The sequence below is a fragment of the Pteronotus mesoamericanus genome, unplaced genomic scaffold (assembly GCF_021234165.1).
Source record: "Pteronotus mesoamericanus isolate MK-2021 breed Mesoamerican mustached bat unplaced genomic scaffold, CSHL_Meso_final contig_90, whole genome shotgun sequence".
Taxonomy (NCBI): domain Eukaryota; kingdom Metazoa; phylum Chordata; class Mammalia; order Chiroptera; family Mormoopidae; genus Pteronotus; species Pteronotus mesoamericanus.
In genome coordinates, this window is record NW_026555277.1 from 42,711,094 (window position 1) to 42,731,866 (window position 20,773).

Sequence of the window (20,773 nt, forward strand, 5' to 3'; positions counted from 1 at the left end):
CTTTATTTCTAGTCATATGATGACTTATAGTATTAGATTTCTTATGCTTTTGAAATAGATCCACTTGCTATGATACAGAATTCTTTAGACATACAATTAATTTTGGGTTTGACATCAACACACAATGAGTGTGGAAGATTATCTCCTTTCTATGTTCTACAATAGTTTAAACAGCATTCACAATCTTCTCTTTAATGGTTTCATAGAACTGCCTTTGACATTTTCTGGGCCTAGTGTTTTTTGTGGATCTAGCTCTCTGACAAATTTTCTATGTCATCTATGTAAATTGTTCCAATTAGATTTTCTCTCTCTGCTTTCTTTTGGTTTGCTTTGATGTTATTTTTCCTCTTTAATTTTTTCAAATATATTTTACTGATGCTATTAGAGTTGTCCCAATTTTTTCCACTTTGCCCTCCTCTACCCAGCACCCCCCATTCCGTCTGGCAATCCCCCTCACCCTTAGTTCATGTCCATGGGTCATGCATATAACTTCTTTGGCAATTCCATTTCCTATGTTTCCTACTGTTTTTAACATCCCCATGCCTACTCTGTAGCTACAAATTTGTACTTCTTAATCCCTGCACCTGTTCCCCTACTCTCCCCCTTCCCCCTCCCAGCTTATAACCCTCCAAATGATCTCCATGTCTATGATTCTATTTCTGTTCTCCATGTTGGCTTAGTTGTTTTTTTTTCAGATTCAATTGTTGATAGTTGTGAATTATTGCCATTTTAATGTTCATAGTTTTGATCTTCTTTTTCTTAAATAAGTCCCTTTAACATTTCATATAATAATGGTTTGGTTATGATGAAGCCCGTAAGTTGGGTGGGGTGGAGCCTTAGGCAATCACCAGGGCTGGGCAACCCGTGAACCAGGCTGATGGAGTTCAGATATGTGGCTCTGTGTGGGGGGTAGGGCTCAGAAAAGGCCACTGCCTGGCCTCTGGAGTTTTGTCTGGGAAGAAGCTGTTCCCCAGTAGTTGTCGTGATGCCAGACACTTCAGTTGCTCCTGGATGCCCCCAGTGCCCTTCCAGCAGTTGCCCACGTGCTGGAGCCCAGAGGGAGTGAGTCTGAATGAGCCCTAAGTTCGTTGTGCGCCCTTTAAGAGGAGACGTCTGAGAATCCCACAGTGTTTTTCACCACCCTAAACCCCACTGGTTTTTACAGCTAGAAGTTACGGGACTTATCTTCCTGGCACCGGAACCCTGGGCTGGGTGGTCTGGTATGGGGCTGGGATCCCTCACTCCCGACTTTTATCCAACACACATGAGCGTGGGACTAGGCAGTTTCACCTCTCCACGGCTCCGTTAAGTCCAACCCTCCTACCCGTCTTAATGAATGTAACTTATTTATTTCCTTGGTTGTGGGACTTTCACACATTTCAATTTTCTGACAGTTCACTTTTCCTCTTTTAAATCAGTGGTTTCGTCCATTACTTTTCATTTTTCCTTGTTATTGATATAATTATTTAAAGCCAATCATTTGATTTTTGAACGATGTTAAAGTATTGCTTATTCAAATAATTAAATTTTAAAAATTAAGGGAAGCCAAATTAATACTAACATTAAATTTTGATGAGAAGAGCATGGCATGTATTAATGTAAATTGACTGCAACACCAAATATTGAAATTTTCCTACCTTTTATTTAGGACTTACCTTGACGGGAATCTAATTTAGCTTTAATTAGCATTCTTAACCTTCCTACTTCTTGCCTTTTCAGTTCATCCAGTTTTGTCCTCACATGGTGACTTACTAAATCCAGCTCTTTGCTTAGCCTCCCACTCTGTTGACAAAATAAAAAGTTAGTTATATTTATTACTCTGCATTTTTAGAACAGATAGCATACATTAAAAATAGGGTTACAATAAAGTAGTGATAGATATTTTTGACTAATTTAGAGACATTTGATGTTACAAAAGCATTTCTTTCAGGAGATATTTAGTTTGTAAGTCTAAAATCAAGATATCTAAAAGCGATAAAATTTATAAAAGCATAATTAAAGCACAAAGGAGAAACTCAACAAGTAATGAATTATAAAATAGTACAGCCACTTTTGGAAAACATATTTGGCAGCTCTTCAAAAAGATAAACACAGTGGCTCTCTCTCGGGAGCAAACCCAACCTTTCCCCACCCCCTTCACCCAGGGGTGTTTTCCTTGCCTCTCTCTCTTCCTCCTAAGCTCCAAACGCTTCTATTGACCTCTGTAACTTGTTTCTTGAGCTCATTTCTTCTACAGCTCACTTCTTTTACCTCTGTAACATTCTAAGTAAATGTTCTCTTATAAAAAAATAAAACTTAAACACACAGTTACCATATGACCCAACAATTCCACTTCTAGGCATATACGTAAAGAATTGAAACATACATTCACATAGAAACGTGTACATGAATGTTCATAGTAGCATTATTCATACTAGCCAAAAAGGTAGAAATAACTCAAAATATCCATACAATGGAATATTATTCAGCCATAAAAAAGAATCAATGTACTAATACATGCTAAAATATGCTGAACCTTGAAAACATGCTTTCATTCATTATGCTACGTCAAAGGAGCCATACACCAAAGATCACATATTATGTAACTGCATTCATATGAAATGTCCAGAATAAGCAAATCCATAAGATAGAAAGTAGATGAATGGTTGCCAGGGGCTAAGGAGAGAAGGAAATGAGGAGTGGGCGCTTAATGAGTGCAGGGTTTCTTTTGGGAGCAAATGAAATTTGCGGTTATGGTGACATGACTTGGTGGATACACCAAAAACCACTGAAGTGTATGCTTTAAAGGGGCGAATTTAAAAATAAATAAATAAAGGGGCAAATTTTATGGTATGTGAATTATATTTCAATAAGTTGTTTTCTTTTTAAATAACTTGGCCTACTTTAGCAATAATCATCCCATATATAAGTAACTTCAAAATTCATCTTTTTTAGGGTGTCTCCTTTGGTTACTTTTTTTACAGATAAGTTAATTGGGTACATGTTCCAAGGGTTAAGAAACAAAACAGCCAGTGGTTTACTTTTCTTGTTTATAATTGCATTTGCAATCACAAACTGCAAGTCTAACTAGGTACACAAACCATTTAGAACTGAGTCAATGGGGCCTGCTGAAGAAGGTGAGGAAAAGAAGCCTCACAAGAGAGACCAAGAAAAAAAGTTCAGAGAGACAGAGAGCTAGGAAAATATGCTGTCACAGAAGCAAAAAGAGCAGTCTACTTAAAGGAGAGCATGATCATTATTAGATAAAACAATAGTTCTCAAAGTGTGCTCTCCAAGCAGAAGCATCTGTGTCACCCAGGAACTTTGGAAATTCAGGCCCCAGACTTACTGAATCAGGAAGCCTGGAGGTGGGGCCCTAAGTCTATGTTTTACACAGCCCCCAAATCTGAGAACCATTGAGATAACATAAGAGAGTTCAGTAAGAAGAAGAATAAAAAGTGTTTACTGGATTTGACAATTAAGAAGTCACTGACACAAAGTTGTATATAATTAGATGATGTAACAACTTCTAATATTTATCTATTAAATATGTATTCAGATATAATCTGTCACTATAATCTGTAAAAGGAGAAAAAGAAGGAGAAGAAGGAGGAGGAGGAAGAGAAGTCCCTGAGTTCAGAACAAGATGGCAGTGGAGTAGGTGAAAGTTACACTCACCTCCTCCCAGGATCACGTCAGAAATGCAGCTGAAGCACGGAACGATCAACCTGAATAACCATCTAAACATCAACTGAACAGAAGTCATATATCTAAGGAATACAGAGGAAGCCACATTGAGACTGGCAGGAAGAGAAGAGATGCAAAAAGGGCCGGCTCCACACCCACATTGTTCGTGGCGGGGGGCAGTTAAGAATCCAGAGGGATGTTGCAGCTGAAGAGGTCCTCCTGCAGGAGCGAGGGGCCTCAGCCTCACGCCAGGCTCCCTAACCTGCAGCCCTAGAACCAGGAATATGAGCTCACACAGTATCTGGCTGTGAAAATCCAGCAAGGATTTTACCCACCCTGGTGAAATGCTGCTCTCTTAAAGAGCCAGTGCACAAAATCTCATTCGCAGCACTCACCCTGGGCTCTAGTAGAGGGTCAGCAGGTGGGAGGGGAGCAGAGTCATACAGGAAAAGATTGAATGGCATGGCTGCGAGGCAGCAAATGTCCCTCTGCCAGGTCTCTCTCCCACAATGCCCACAGATGCCATCGTGCCTAAGCAAAGCATTCCCCTCCACGAGGCATCAGCCTGGGAGTGGCACTGGCCCCTCCCTGCTGACTCCTGCAGGCCTGCCCTGCCAGCATCACTCCTGGTGGTAAAGCCTGTCCTGGCCTCCAACCTGGGTGCATGGTGCAGACTTTCTTGGAGGGCTCTCGAGGAGGTCCGAAGAGACTCGGGGAGGGGCAGAAATGCAAAGGGAGAGACTGAGCTGTGTGGTGAGGGCCGTTTTTCTCCCACACTGGACCAGCACCATTGTTCCTATGCAGAGCCATCTCTCCACACAGCCAAATCTTGGTCTGTTTTAGCCTGATAAACTCTGTTGTCCTTATTCTGATGACACCTTGAGAACACACCCCACCACAAAGGTGGCAGCTGGCCTTGGTGTACCCTGAGACTTTTGCTGAGTGGCCTCAGACCCAGCACTGGCACCAAGTTTCAATCTGCATCAACCTAATAAACACCACTCGCCCCTACCTGGTGACCCACTGAGAGCCTATGTCACTTAACTTGTGTATGGCCAGAGGCTCTTCCAGGAACCGAGCTGAACAAGCAGCCGGCAGGTGGAAGCAGATCTCAGAGTGCCTTGGGACTTTTGCTGACCTGCCCCCAGGCTCAGTACCGGTGAAAGCCAGACTTCGTGTGCAGCCTGTCCCCTCCTATTCACACCCAGGCCCAGCAGAGGCAGCCACAACAGCGAATCACTTTGTAGCTCCAAAGAGGTAGCTCACGGCCAGACTCAGGCAGTCTCTGACATTGATCTGCACTGGAGTCCCTCACATGAGGCCCCAAAACATCACACTTGGTAGCAGACTTCAGACCATATAAGAATATAACCCAATTAGCTCCACAAGCAGCTCTACCCAAAGTGAGATCTTAACAGTCACCCCATCATGCCGGGGCAAATCCTGCTTCATGGGATCAGCCCCCACACAGCAGCTCACGCACTGTGGCTGGAGTCAGTCCTCATAGTCAGCCAGCCTGAGGGTCGATCCCACACAAAGATGGGCCACGAGCGATCAGTACTCAACTGCAACAGCAGGGCTCACATAACTAACATAAGGGACATTCCTGGAGCACCTAGCTCAGGTGGTCAAGCGAGACTGCACTACTGAGCCCACAGGACACCTTCTATTTAAGGCCACCCTACCAAGACTGGGAAACAGCAAATCAACCTAACACACAGAAACAAATACAGAGAGGCTGCCAAAATGTGGAGACAAAGAAACATGCTCCAAATAAAGGAAGAGAAATCCCCAGAAAAAAGGAATTTCAAAAATGAGGATAGTTTAAGGGACATCAGGGGCAACATCAAGCATAACAATATCCACATTATAAGGATGCCGGAAGAAGAAGAAAAAGGAAAAGGGATTGAGATAACATTTGAAGAAGTAATAACTGAAAACTTCCCTTACCTGGTGAAGGAAAAAGACACACAAGTCCAGGAAGCCCACAGAGTGAACCCCAAACAAGCCCAAATAAGAGGTCCACACCAACTCATATAAGTAATATGACAAAGGTTAAGGAGAGAGAGAGAATCTTAATAGCAGCAAGAGAAAGACAGTGAGTGACTTACAAGGGAGCTTCCATAATGACTGTCAGCTAATTTCTCAATAGAAACATTTCAGACCAGAAGAGACTGGCACAAAATATTCAAAGTGATGATAAGCAAGGACCTACAACCGAGACTACCCTATCCAGCAAGGCTATCATTTAAAATTGAAAGAGAAATAAAGAGCTTCCTAGATAAGAAAAAGCCAAAGGAGTTCATCACCAACAAACCAGTATTACAAGAACTGTTAAAGGGTTTTCTATAACGAGAAAGAAAAGAGGAACATAATTATGAAAAACAAAATGGTAATAAATATGTATCTATCAATAATCACTTTAACTGTAAGTAGATGAAATGTTCCAATCAAAAGACACAGGGTAGTGCCCCAGCTGGCGTGGCTCAGTGGATTGAGTGCTGGCCTATGAAACTGGGAACCAAAGAGTCGCTGGTTCAATTCCCAGTCAGGGCACATGTCTGGGCTGCGGGCCAGGTCCTCAGTAGCAGGCACACAAGAAGCAACCACAGACTGATGTTTCTCTCTCTCTCTTTCTCCCACCCCCTCCTGTCTCTCTAAAAAATAAATAAATAAAAATATTTTTAAGAAGACATAGGGTAGCTGAATGGATAAGAAAACAAGACCCATATATATACTCTCTATAAGAGACTCAGAACAAGACACACAGACACTAAAAACTAATGGATATAAAAAATTTTCTTTTTTTAAAAAAAAGATATTTCATGCAAGTGGAAATGAAGCAAAAACTGGGATAACAATACTTATATCAGACAAAATAGACTTTAAAAGAAAGGCTATAACAAGAGAAACAAGTGACAAATAAGGTCATTACATAATTATAAAGGGAGCAATTCAAAAAGAAGAAATGCCCTTGTAAAACATTTATACGCCCAACATAGGATAACCTAAATATATAAAGCAAATATTGATAAACATAAAGGGAGAGATCAATAGCAATACATTTATACTTGGGGACTTTAACACCACATTGGCATCAATGGATAGATCTTCCAGACAGAAAATTAACAAGGAAACAGCAGCCTTAAATGACACTAGACCAGATGAATTTAATTGATATTTTCAGAGTATTTCATTCCAAAACTGGAAAATATACATTCTTTTCAAGTGCACACGGAACATTTTCAAGGATAAACTACACGTCAGTGCATAAAACAAGCCTCAATAAATTTAACAAGATTTAAATTATTTCAAGCATCTTCCCTAACCACAATGGTATGAAAGTAGAAATCAATACTAAGGAAAAAAACTGAAAAACACAGAAACACAGAGAGACTAACATGTTACTACATAGTAAATGGGTTAATAATGAGATCAAGGAAGAAATCAAAAGACAACTTGATACAAATGAAAATAAAAACACAACAACCCAGAATCTCTGGGTCACAGCAACAGCAGTCCTAAGAGGGAAACTCACAGCAGCACAGGCCCACCGCCAGAAACCAAACAAATCTCAAATAAACAATCTAATCTTACAACTAAAGGAACTAAAAAAAGAACAAAGCCCAAAGTGAGCAGAAGGATGGAAATAATTAAGATCTGCATGAAAATAAAGTAGAATCTAAAAAAAAATAATACAAAAGATCAATGAAACCAAGAGCTGGCTTTTCAAAAACATAATCAGGATCAATGAGCCTTTAACCAGACTCATGAAGAAAAAGAGAGACAGGACACAAATAAATAAGAGATGGAGGAGAAGTAACAAACTGACACCACAGAAATACAAAGAATTATAAGAAAATACTAAAAACAATTATATGCCAAAAGAAATCGGACAATCTGAAGAAAATGAATCAATTCCTAGAAACACACAATCTTCCGAGACGGAATCAAGAAGACACAGAAAATCTAAACGCAGACCAACTACAACCAACAAAATCAATGCAGTAATAAAAAAAAATCCCAACAAACAAAATTCCTGGACTAAATTACTTCACAGGTGAATTTTACCAAACATTAAAAGAAAAACTAACACTTATCTTTCTCAAACTACTCCAAAAATATCCAGAGGAGCGAAGACTCTCAAGCTCATTTTAGCATCATCCTGATTCCAAAACCAGATAAAAACACTACAAAGAGAGAAAATTATATCACTATCACTAATGGACATAGATGCTCAACAAAATATTAGCAAATCAAATTCAGCAGGATACTAAAAAGACCATACACCATGACGAAGCAGGATGCAAGTATGATTCAATACCCACAAATCAATTAATGTGACACACCACATAGACAAAATGAAGACTAAAAACTGTATTATTATATCAACAGAAGCAGAAAAAAAGCATTTGAGAAAATCCAGCACCCATTTATGATAACAACTATCAGCAAAGTGAGAAGATGGGGACATACCTCAACATAAAAAACCCATGTATGAAACACATACAGCAAACATTATACTCAACAGGGGAAAAATAAAAAGCATTTCCCTTAAGATCAAGAACAAGATAAGGATGTCCACTTTCACCTCTCTTATTCAACATAGTACTGGAAGCCCTAGCCACAGAAATCAGACAAGAAGAAGAAATAAAAGGTATCCAAATTGGAAAGAAAGAGGTAAAACTGTCATTATTTGCAGATGACATTATATTGTATAGACAATATATAGAGAACCCTAAAGATTCCACCACAAAAGTATGAGAACTGATTAATGATTCTGTAAATAGCATACAATATAAATATTCAGAAATTGGTGCATTTTTATACACCAATAACGAACTGTTAGAAAGAGAAACTATGAAAACAATCCGGTTTATGATTGCATTAAAAAAAATACGTAGGAATATATTTAGTCAAGGATGAAAAAGACCTACACTCAGAAAATTAAAAGAGCCCTGGCTGGTGTGGCTCAGCGGGTGAGTGCCGGCCTGCGAACCAAAGGGAGTGCAGGTGGCGACCATCTCCCCAGGAGACAGGCGCGCCTTCCTGAAGCGCAGCCAGACCCGCGTGGTGCACTGCAAGGGGATGCTTGAAGAGGGAAAGAAATTTGATTCCTCCCAGAAAGGAACAAGCCATTTAAGTTTATGCTAGGCAAGCAGGAGGTGATCCGAGGCTAGGAAGAAGGGGTTGCCCAGGTGAGTGTGGGTCAGAAAGCCAAACTGACTATCTCCCCAGACTATGCCTATGGTGCCACTGGACATCCGGGCATCATCCCACCAAATGCCACTCTGGTCTTTGACATGGAGCTTCTAAAACTGGAATGACAGGAATGACCTACTCCCTGAGCTCCCTGTTCTTGGATGTGCCATGAAGGGATCTGACGCCCCCCACGCGCACACACGAATCCGGACAGAGCTTTTCCTAATGTTCCACTACACTCTGTATAAACATCTGCCCCAGGTGAATGTGTTCTGTCACCCAGCTTCGCTCTTCCCCTTTCTCCCTGTATGTGTGTTGACCTAAACTACATGCCATGAATCTCAAGTTACTCGTTACTTTGTTTTCATTTTGGGGTGAAGATTCAGTTTCAGTCTTTTGGATCAAGGTTTCCAACTGAGTATTAGTCAAGTATTAACAGCACAAGTAATGGGTTAACTTCGGACTAGGAATTGCGAGGGAGAGATGCAAGAATATTTTATTTTTTGGATGAAATTTTTATCTATTATATATTAAACATTCTTGCTGCTGCGCTGCAAAGCCACAGCAGATTTGAGGCGCCGTTGAGGGCCGAATTGTTTCCAAGTTGAGAGATGTCTTTGGGAAGAATTAAGAGGTCTACCCAAAACTGAAGCGGGGAGGGGGAAGCCCTTGCCTCCACTGCTCCATAGCACTTTCCCCTTAAACTTTCTGCCTTTTAAAAGCAAATCATTTTCACTGCAACATTGGACACTACAGGTATCTGTCCCCAGGCCAGCAGGGACCTCTGAAGCCTTCTTCATGGCCTGGCTTTCCCACCCCGCCCCCCCAAACCTGTGGGTTTTTTCTAATACATATTCAGAACTTTTATAATGTCATAGCTATCTGGGCTCCACTTCCCAAATTATAGAACTTTAGCTGAAAGTTTAAATTGAAGGTGCTCTTTGCAGACACTTAAAACCCAATGAAAGCCCAGCCATCATGACAAATCTTTGAGTGTTGTCTTAAGAAAATGATGCTGGTCATCACAGCTTCAGCCTCTCCTGTTTTGTGATGCTTACCTCCCCCTGCTGATCTCAAAGTTTCCTGGCTTTTTCCCCACCCCCCTCACTCCTTTGCTGTCCTGTGTAGTGATCTGGTGAGAGAAATTATTGCTGCCTACCCTCGCCTTCCTCTCCCGCGCTACATGTGAGTTTCAAGTTTTATTATTGCAATAAAAGTGCTTAAGGCTGGCTTTTCTAAAAAAAAAAAAACAATGCTTGGCTGAAAAGGACAGGACAAATTCTAACATTTTTTTTCCAGTTCTACCTGAGAAAAGAGTCTTCACTAAGCTATTTTGAAAACTGGTCTTTATTGTCTATTTTTACTCTTTTTCATTGAATAACTGTGTAACTTACTTCAGTTTGACTCTCTACACCCCCAATAAGGAATAGGAATTGGCTGCGAAGGAAGACAGTTATAAAGGTATTCTCAGTACCAAACCAGGAAGCTGTTGTCTTCTTTTCCCTAATTATCTCTATTCAGGGTGGGCAAAAGTAGCTTTATAGTTGTGAGTATGCAAAACACAGAGTATATTCTTATATTATTTATTAAATATTGTATTATCATTTATTATTGTATTATTCACCATACGAACAACTGCAAACCTACTTTTGCCTACGCTGTACAGCACCTCCCATTATCCCCACTTCTGTGACCCCCAAATAATGCTCTTAATACTAATTTAAGTAGATAAGAGACATTAAAAGTTCTGCATTAAATATCATTCATCCCAGGAAATTAGTTCCAAAGATTAAATTAATTCTTCAGAGGAAAGACAATTCAGGGGAATTACTGGCCCAGAACAGTTCATTGCCTCCCAGAGGGAAGCTGTGAACTAAAAGCCACACACAGGCTCAGAGAGCTGAGAGCTGCCACAACCCGATGTGGTCAGTATTTCAAAAAGGCCCACACCAGGGACAGAGACTAAAATAAGAAGGACGCTTGACCCAGAAAGGTTCTTTCTAACAAAGGTCTGTAATTCTGATTCTAGAAATGGGTGAGAATTTTTTTTTTTTAGGAAATTTAAAACATAAACAAAAACAGTATAAGCAAATAATATTATCTTGAGAGGTATAACTAAAAGTTTAAAATTAAATCATTGAAAATTTTTTACTGCTGACTCTAAGATAAACCCAGCTAAACTGATTCATTGCCCTTCAAAGATGAACTTTAAAAGATCCCTCTGGCCAGATCTTTTACAAATTCCTTTCTTTATCATGTACTAAGATGTCTAGGGCTAAAAATATGTGTAATAGGGTTCTTAGGGCAGAGGCAAAGTTAAATCTCTCCTATTGACATAATATATGGCCTCTTAGCTCTTCTGTTAATCTGGACCTGGCTAAAACACTGGAACTTAACCTATTCTAAATCTTTGCATAGCTTCCTTCTGTCCTCACATTATGATCCCAGTCCCCGAACATGATGTCCAAGGCCCTCCATCACCATGACTCTTTCCAACCTCACCTTTCAGCCAGTCATGCCCTCCACTCCCCAGTCTAGGTTCCAGCAACAGTTACGAAGTCCAGTTCCCTGTATATCTCTCATCTCAGCACCCTTGCACTACAGCCTCGGATGCCTCCCAGTCTCTTTCCTTCTCTCAGTCACATTGTCAAGCAGTGACATAATCTCTACCAAAAAGAATGACTTCCCACCTTCCCCCACTTACTGAATTAGAAGTCCACCCTCTGTATATCCAAAATATATTATAGACTCATTGTATATTCACCTTAAAATCTTCTTCTGGATGTTAATCTCCCTAGAGAGATCAATGTCTGGCAAGCTCAAATGTTTTTTAAGTAATTATTTAATTACATTTACCTTTATTTCCTCTATGTCTGCTTTCTGGAGCTTTTCTCTGAAATGATTATCTGTTTCCAGCACATCAATCACTTGCTTGAGGTATTCATCGTAATAAAGTCCAGTATCCTTCAAATTAAGAAACAAACAGTAAAGCTTCTGATAGTTTTTCCTTCCCTGCATCTAAAGATCTCAACTCTTAAAAAAATAAAATGTCCAGCAAAATGGTGTTGAGACAATATCTACTTTGATAGTGTAGACTGTCAAAGTTAAAAGCTCAAATGAAGAGATGTATTGTAAAAATCATGTTTTAGGGCTCACACCAAAGTCATGTTTTACTGTTACATAAAAGTAGATAGATTTTCTATATGGCTTAGACGAAGAAGACTTTAAAAATATTAATTGGTTTTACCCCAGTGTTTCCTGTTCTCCTCATTGCTCTCTCTCTCCCCTTTGAATATAATACAATGTTTTGTTTTGGTTTTGTTTTGTTTTGTTTTTTGGCTGGTTAGCTCTACCCTAGAAATGTAGTGTGATTAATTCTTCTATATACTCTCTAATACACTAACTACATTAAATAAATACTGTCTAATATTAAGCAACATATGCTTATCCTATACTATTTTCACTGCTATTTCAGGAATAGTTTGGAAATGTTCAATTTTATAATAATAAATATTAGCAATATTTTAGTTAAAATTCTTCCTATTTGACTTACTGGTGGTTCTATCTTTGCGCTGTCCACAGGGTGAGGATTTTTTACTTTTGTCTTGTCTATGTCTATAGGCACAGCTTCAAGATTAGCAAGTAGACATGTAACCAGGAGAAAACAACACCGCGGTAGGACAGTCCTCCGCCTCATCTGAAATAGAGGTAGAATTATAGTAAAGTCCTGAAGAGATTTTTTCAAACTATATACACATGCATTCCCAAAGCCACATTAATAAAATATTACATTTCAGGAAGTTTAATACAACAAAAGAATTCTAAGAAAATGGTTAAGGTAGACCATAACATAAAAACAATGCTTAAAATATACCACTAAAGAAAATCAGGGGAGGGCGGAGATTGCTGGGGGAAGGGGGTATAAGGGGACTAAATGGTAGTGGAAAAATATATAATAAATATTACATATATTTTAAAAAAGGAAAACTGGGTGGAAATCCTGTTTAACTAAAATTAAAAAGACAAGGAAATAAAATTTTAAAAGTTTGTACAGTATAAGAAAACATTTGGTTTATTATAAAAGCTTCAAATAAGGATAGCAATGAGGGACTCAAACTTTTTAAAAATAAATGGCCCAGGTTTAAGAAAGGGAGAATAAGAAAAAAACTACGTATTTTTTTCTCAGTTAAAATATTAGAGAACCAAAATTATTTTTAGATATAATTCGCTTCAACTTAATTTGGAAAATACGGCACTCAATGGATAGAAGTTGATTAAAAGAGAGAAAAAACTAGCTACAAATATTCTCTTAACCTTATTAAACATTATCATAGCCAACAGGTATTTGCTAAAATTTTTATGGTCAATGATTTTTCAAAGAAGTCAATAAATATCAAGCAGGATGTAACAGGGTTGAAACAAACAAGGAGCAACTACTGCTGGTCCCAACCACAGTATGATTCAACTTTGCTTATTCAGTTTCTACTCCACAAGAATCTTAGTAGCACCAGAGGATCTACTACAAGAATTAAAATGAATAAAAACCTCTTTTTAATCGATTTTATACATATAGATCTGAGTTAGTGTTCACATCAAGAATAACGGCCTGAGCCCTGGCTGGTGTGGCTCAGTGGATTGAGCGCTGGCCTCCAAATCAAACGGTTGCAGGTTCCCAGTCAGGGCACCTGCCTGGGTTGCAGGTCAGGTCACCAGTAGGGGGCACATGAGAGGCAACCACACACAGATGTTTCTTTCCCTCTCTCCTTCTCTCCCCTCTCTCTAAAATTAAATAAACAAAATATTTTTTAAAAAAAATAATGGTCTGACCATCAACCTGAAAAATACATTATTTAACTCAGCGTCTGTCTGACTTACCTGGCCATGGACTTTTTTTTTTTAAGTAATATCTTTTTATCCACAGAACACAATTTGGAAGAATGTACATTGCCTCATTTTTAACACAACCCTAGGTAGTATATGGGCCAGTGATTCATCTTACACATGAAGAAATTTTTAATTAAAATAGTTCACTCACAGAGCATTTTCATGCATTAACAAAATCACTAGAACTCACATTTTAGTGCTATTTCTAGTCTATTCAAATTTTAACACCTTTTTTGAGATACAACTTGCATAAAATTCACTCATTGAAGGCAGAGGATTTGCCTATTCTGTAAAGATAGTTCTCAGAGTTTAGTTCTCAAACCTGAAAAATCAAATCACCTGACAGCTTATCCCCAAAATGCAAAGTCTCAGGCTGTACCCAAGACCCCTTGAATCAGAAATCTCTGGGGTGGAGCCCAGGAACATGTTTTAATAAACTTTCCAGGTGAGTCCCATCTATATATGCTCAAGCCCAAGGTTCACTCTTCTCTAGGACACTGGTTCCTCAACATGATCGTTATTAAATGTTTTTCATGATGAAATATGTTTATGAGAGATGTTGGCTCAATGACACTAAGTAGGTTTTTTTTTGCAAGACTTTCTGAACTTGTGGTGGGCTACTATGCATGATGAATCTCTAAAGGATTATTTGTTTATGCGCAGAATGTCTTCCCATCATGAATCACCTCCTCTTCCTCAGTTATTTTTTATGACAACATAAGTTTATTATTCATTCATGCTTCATGCCCATAATGGATAACTTTATGAGTAGCCATGGCTGAAAAGCCCAAGTTATGACTTAACTATTCAAATCAATTTTGATGTCTTCTACACCCACTTCTCTAGATTGTGTTTCCTTCTAGGCTCCTACTGCGGTACACATGTGGTTAGAAAATGAGTGTTAAAATTATTTGAATGGTCTTTCTAGGATGTGCACACAGAAGGTGAACTCAGTGATGTACCTCTATAACTTCATAGCAGACCTCATCAGAAACTGTGACTATCCCTTGATATGGGCCGCCCAGAGTTTAAAAGAACCTTTCACATAGAGTCCTCCCCTCTACCTCACATTATCTCCAATGTCCTTTAAGCTCTCCTCCCACCATACCACGCACATACACAGGGCACTTAATAGGCAGCTCTGTCTCAGCAACTGGCAGCTATGTCACATATTTTAAAATATGCTTTCTTATAGGGTCCACCTTTACTTCAATACACAATAGAAGCCTGAGATCAATAAAAAGTAAACTAGTATAGTTAAACCCAATTTTGGAAGTGGAATTGCTTTACTAATTTGTCACTTCACTCTCTCACTCTTCCGCCATGTCTGCCATAAATAAGAAGGCAAGCCAAGACAGGAATATGAGTGTGTGTGTGTGTGTGTGTGTGTGTGTGTGAGAGAGAGAGAGAGAGAGAGAGAGAGAGAGAGAGAGAGTCCTGATAGCATCTCAAAGTGACAAAGTTACAAAAAGTCTCTGTACATCTACTCTAAAACACTGACTAAATTTATGGCTCATAAACTTTTAATTGGGCCCCACATTTATCATAATAACAACAGAAATGATCTATTGAGCATTTACTATGAACTAAGCATAAGGCTAAGCCTGTTTTTATATGTTAACAAATTTAGTTTTTAATTCTATGAAATACATATTATTATCCCCAATTTAAAGCACAGAAAACTGAGGTATATCGGTTAAAAAACTTTATTTGGGTCATAAAGCCAGAGTGTGGTCCTGGGAATGACTGACTCCAAAGCGGTGTCTGTGTTTAAGTCGCGGTTCTCCAAGTGTGGTCCCTGGGCCAGCAGCCTCGGCATCACCTGGAAATCTGGTAGGAACACTATTTCTCCAAGCTTACTCCAGACCTTCTAAATCAGAGAATCTTTGGGGTGGGGTGCGGGGGGCAGTGAATGGAGGCACAGTCTGTACTACCAAGTGCTATTGGTGATGCTGACGCATGCCAACATTTGAAAACATGTCTCCCTTTGCTCTATTATTCATGAATGTCCCCTACACAATGAGAGACAAAAAGAATGCTCATCTGAAGAGTAAATTGAAGTCCTCAAGGAAAGGAAAAAAGTGTCATACCTAAGGAAAGCGAGGCAAAATTAAATTGAGGTCTATATTCTAATTTCAGCCGCACTATTCACTTGCTATGTACTATATATCAGTCAATTAACTTTTCCCACTTGTTTTCTCATTTTTACAAAATGACGGATTTTTTTTTAAAGGGAATTTACCTAGACCTCAGTATTCTTTAAGCTCTTAATTCTATGTTCAGTTTATTCTTTAGAATAAAGTATAGATTTTTTTTCTGTTGCGTTATCAGAAATACTAATAAAATTGTGCTCACACCAACTGTACGAAATGATTATTATGATTTATAAATGCCTTGAAACTAAATATTGCTTATTTAGCCAGCTTAAAATTACTTTGGTAGAGCAAGTAGAAGATTAGGGTGCTGGGATAAAGAAATACAAATAAAATATAATAAACTTTTATTATTTTGTAAAATATATATTTACTCTTAGAGAGAGAGGAACGGAGGGAGAAAGAGAGGGAGAGAAACATCAATGTGTGAGAGATACATCCATCAGTTGCTTCTCACACGCCCCCAGCTGGGGACCTGGCCCCCAACCCAGGCATGTGCCCTGACTGGGAATTGAACTGATGACCTTTCGGTTCACAGACCAACACTCAACCCACAGAGCCACCCCAGCCTGGGCTGATTTTTTATTTATCTATGTTTCCTTCAAATCCTTTAAATATTTTGAGATCATGTTATTAAGTCGTACACAAATTTAAGACTTTCTAGCTTTCTGGTGGATTTGATCTTTTATCCCATCTAAGTGACCCTATGCCCCAATTTGCGTTAAGGTAAGGTCTATCTTATTTGATAGAAGCTAACCAGATTTCTTTTGATGAGTATATGGATATAAACACACACACACTTGTTTTTTATTCAGCCTAACAATCTGTCTTCTAATTGGAGTATTTTCTGTTTATATTAAATCAAATTACCGATAATGTAATTAATTCCAAGATGTGAAATTCCTCAGTTTAACACCTCAAAAATCAGAGTGTTTTTCAGTTGATGAATATTAAAATTGTGGTATTAAAAAAGTGGCAATAGCAACATAACCTTTACTGCCTACAAACGTATGAACTTTATCACAGCTATTGTTACTGAAATAACTTCAAATTGAGTTTTTGCATTGTTAGTACTTCACAAATTGCATTTAAATACCATTTTAAATGTCTTCAAAGAATTAAATTATGATTTGGCATTGGAATGCAGTTACTTTGTAAACAGGAATTGTTAAAGGAATAACAGTAGCTTTACATTTTCTTGAAAGAAACAACTGTTTTACCTGACTTTAGACAGGAAGATATCTACAAGTAGACAAAGCTGTATTACATTTTGTTACTGAGATACAACAAGCTACCTATGAGCAACCAGACAGTGCTAATGAAAGCAGGAGAAACTGACAATGCTTGCAATTAATTTAAAAATGTATGTGGAATATGAATCTAATTTCATGAATTCACGCATTGTTAAGGCAAATGTCAATTTGTCAGAAACTTCCTACTAATAATGCATAGAAGCTGCATAATTTCCATGTAATCTACGAAAAAAACAAAGCTGAGTTTAGTCAGTAGGAAATGCTGGCAAAATCCTGACATCCTTCTACCTGGCTCAGAATGATAGACTCACTAATGCTAAAGGTGCTAGTGATGGATATCCTGAGAATGGGCTAGGAAATAGCATATCATTGTATAACACTATCATAAATTTCTATGGCCAAAAATTGCTGCCATGTTAAATTTTAAACTACAAAATTATTTCCCAAAAATGTTATTGTTTGCATAAAAAGTGGGAAGGGGTGAGAGGGGACGGATGATCGCTGAGCTAAGGGTAGGCTGACTAAATCTGGTTGGAGGGCCCAAGAGCCCTTCCCAACCTGCCAGGCGTAGAGTTCAGGTCTAGATGCCCGCTCAGGCTGTGGATCTCAAAATTTAAATAAGTGGCCTGAAAAGTAACACAACTTGATGTTATTCTTCTAGACAATTGCAACCCCTCAGCATTTCAGCCAACAAACCATAGAAGGAGAAATTAAGGAAGGAAGAAGATGGTGAAAACAGTCTGTGGTCATGTTTTGAAAAGCACTAGCATCAAAACCAGCAAAATGAGTATCCTCTTCAAGAAAGCACGGGCACAGAGCTTGCAAAATGAGTGTCAGAGGCTTGAAAGAAAATGCCAGGCAAAAGGGCTTGAAGAAATTCCAGAAGAAAATTACCGTCACTCTCCAATAGTAGAGAGAACTACTCTGAGTGAAAAAAAACAGATGTTGCCCTGACTGGTATGTTTCAGTTGGTTGAGTGTCATCCCACAAAGGGAGGGGTCAACGGTTGATTCCCTGTTAGAGCACATGACTGGGTTGTGGGTTTGGTCCCAGTTGGGAGCATGGAAGAGGCAACTGACCAATGTTTTTCTTCCTTCCTCTCTCCCTTCCCCTCTCTCTTCCCCTCTCCCTAAAAATAAATAAGTAACAATTTCTCCTTCCTTTCAAAAAACACATTGACAAGTCTGAATCAAGAGTTTCAAAAGAATGAAACTGTGAATGTGATCAATACCTTAGAAACACATTAATGAATTTATTTATAATTCATAAATCTGTGAGAAAAATCTGTATGTCTAAATGAACCTCAAAAAGTACTTTCACTAAACATTAAATTGTAAATGATAAGGTATAGTGTCATAGTTTGATTGGCAGTATTTTTTCTGGATGGTGTATAATGATGTCTTTTAATAACAATAAAGTCTTAGAATCCATGTAATACCTTATATTGAGTTTTAAATGTACCATATTCCTTTGGTCTATTTATCCTGCTGTTTGTTTGTTTTTTTAAGATTTTATTTATTTATTTTTAGAGAGAGGGGAAGGGAGAGAGAGAGGGAGAGAAACATCAATGTGTGTTTGCTCTTGTGCACCCCCTACTAGGGGCCTGGCCTGCAAGCAGAATCCAGGAATACCCTGACTGGAGATTGAACCAGCGACCTTTTGGTTCACAGGCCAGTGCTCAATCCACTGAGCCACAACAGCCAGAGCCCTGCTGCCTTTTTTATATTTACTTCCTCTCCTTTCTTGTCTTTTTTTGTTTTGTTTTTTGATTGATGGAGAATTTTTAAAACATGTTTCCCCCTCTACTTGTTTCTAATCTTTTATCGTTTGTTCTAGAAATAATTAGGACAATTAATTTACCGAGTCTAGAATTAAGTAAAACTTAAATTCAGACTTAAATTTACTCTACTCCTTAATAAGGCCTCAATAAATGTTAACCATTATAAAAGAAATGGAAAATGTTCCAGCACATTAGGTAGAAAAGTAATGATATAAAAATGTCTTTAAATACCAAGATAATGTCAAACATGTCAAAGAAAGGTTTACAGATTTTCATAAATCTAAGAATATAAAAATAAGTGTCCATACAAAAGGAGATATGGGGGATAATACAAAGGTGGACTAGCTTACTTTTCTTCTATTATGGGATCAATAGGAATGGCCTTCTTTCACCACCCTCTTCTTCCATAAGAACAAAACCTAAAGAGGAGACACTGGGCTGAACTTGGCTAAAACAGTATTCTGATCCAAAGTAGGATCATCTGAAATTCTGAATCAGGCAGTGATCTCAAGACTACATGGAAATCACTGATCCCAAGGGCCTCGGAGCTTTGGGCAAAATTACAAAGTAAGCAGAGTTCTTAGCCTCTCCTAGTATTCCATAGACACAAAATAATTTCCAAGTCCCAAAGGAAAGTTATCTCTCTTCCCCTGTCTCCACCAAATCAAAACCCTCACTTATACACAGAGGCAGATTTCTTAACTACTGATTCATAGCATTAGTTACCCAGATTAACTTTACTTGGTGAGTAGGTACATGGGTGGGGGTGTATATCAGTTTCCTGTTTAGACTGTAGAGAGAGATATCCTGGAAGTTGTTAAAAAGAAAGGTCACCGGGGCTGATGAGGCTCAATGGATTGAGCACCAGCCTGAAATGAAAACCTCAAGGTCACAGGTTCAATTTAGGGTCAGGGCACATTCCTGGGTAGCAAGCAGGCCAGGTCCCCAGTTGGGGGTGTATGAGAGGCAACAAATCTATGTTTCTCTCCCTCTTTCTCCCTCCCTTCCACTCTCTCTAAAAATAAATAAATAAAATCTTTAAAAAAGAATGGTCATGGGTGAGAAAATGAAGGGTACAGAAAACTGAAACTACCATATTTTGCCATGTATAATGGTCTCCCATGTAAAATGCACACCCACACATTTGGCCCAAACTTTCAAGAAAAAAATCTTTTGTTTTAATTTTTTAATTCAATGTATTTATTTACTTATATTCAAATACTTGTTTTTATATTATAAAGGAATTTTAGCATTTAATTTTGAACATACTATGGTACAAGAAATTTTATGTAACAAATAATTACAAAACACAAGAAGAGATACAAGGTATTTCAGGTACTACCCATGTATAATGTGCATCCTTATTTTTCCCTCAAAAATTTGGACAAAAAAATGCACATTATACATGGCAAAATACATTAGTTTGTCCTTCCCTGCAATGTTTTATATTCCTCCCTTATCTGTCTTTTTCTCCCTCCTTTATTCCTCTTACTCCTTTTCCTTTTAAATTTAAAGCTAAATTAAGGTTTGTTTTCTTTCATCTATTGTTATGTACTTACTAATGTAACATATTTATTACGTACCACTATGTATCAGATATTAGGCAGGATAGGAAGATAAGTGAGAAGAACATAATCCCTACCTTCACAGGACTTTCAGTGTAGTGTGCAAGGTGGCCTATGAAAAAAACAATTGCATCTTGACAAAAGCTGCTTACAAAACAATGCATATAGCATGATCCTTTTTCTGTTAATTAAAAAATCTTTAAAGGCATTAAAATGGTATTCAGCAAAGAGACATTTCAGTCAGCTGATTCATAATGCTAAATATCTCTT

At 38.3% G+C, this 20,773-nt stretch overlaps 1 protein-coding gene and 1 pseudogene across 6 annotated transcripts in view; one reads left to right on the forward strand and one right to left on the reverse strand.

The window, feature by feature from the left end:
- Positions 1 to 20,773, reverse strand: part of NUCB2 (nucleobindin 2) — a 48,880-nt gene that overhangs the window by 21,467 nt on the left and 6,640 nt on the right. For 5 of the 6 annotated variants that reach the window (XM_054586031.1, XM_054586029.1, XM_054586033.1 and 2 more), the window contains 3 exons: positions 12,422 to 12,565; positions 11,725 to 11,832; positions 1,656 to 1,782 (listed from right to left, as the gene is read on the reverse strand). In XM_054586031.1, coding sequence (XP_054442006.1) covers positions 1,656 to 1,782; positions 11,725 to 11,832; positions 12,422 to 12,565 — 379 coding nt within the window. Of the gene's footprint in view, positions 1 to 1,655; positions 1,783 to 11,724; positions 11,833 to 12,421; positions 12,566 to 20,580; positions 20,616 to 20,773 lie in introns of all 6 variants that reach the window. The other variant, XM_054586030.1, reaches the window with a different exon arrangement.
- Positions 5,095 to 9,056, forward strand: LOC129080566 (peptidyl-prolyl cis-trans isomerase FKBP1A-like; annotated as a pseudogene).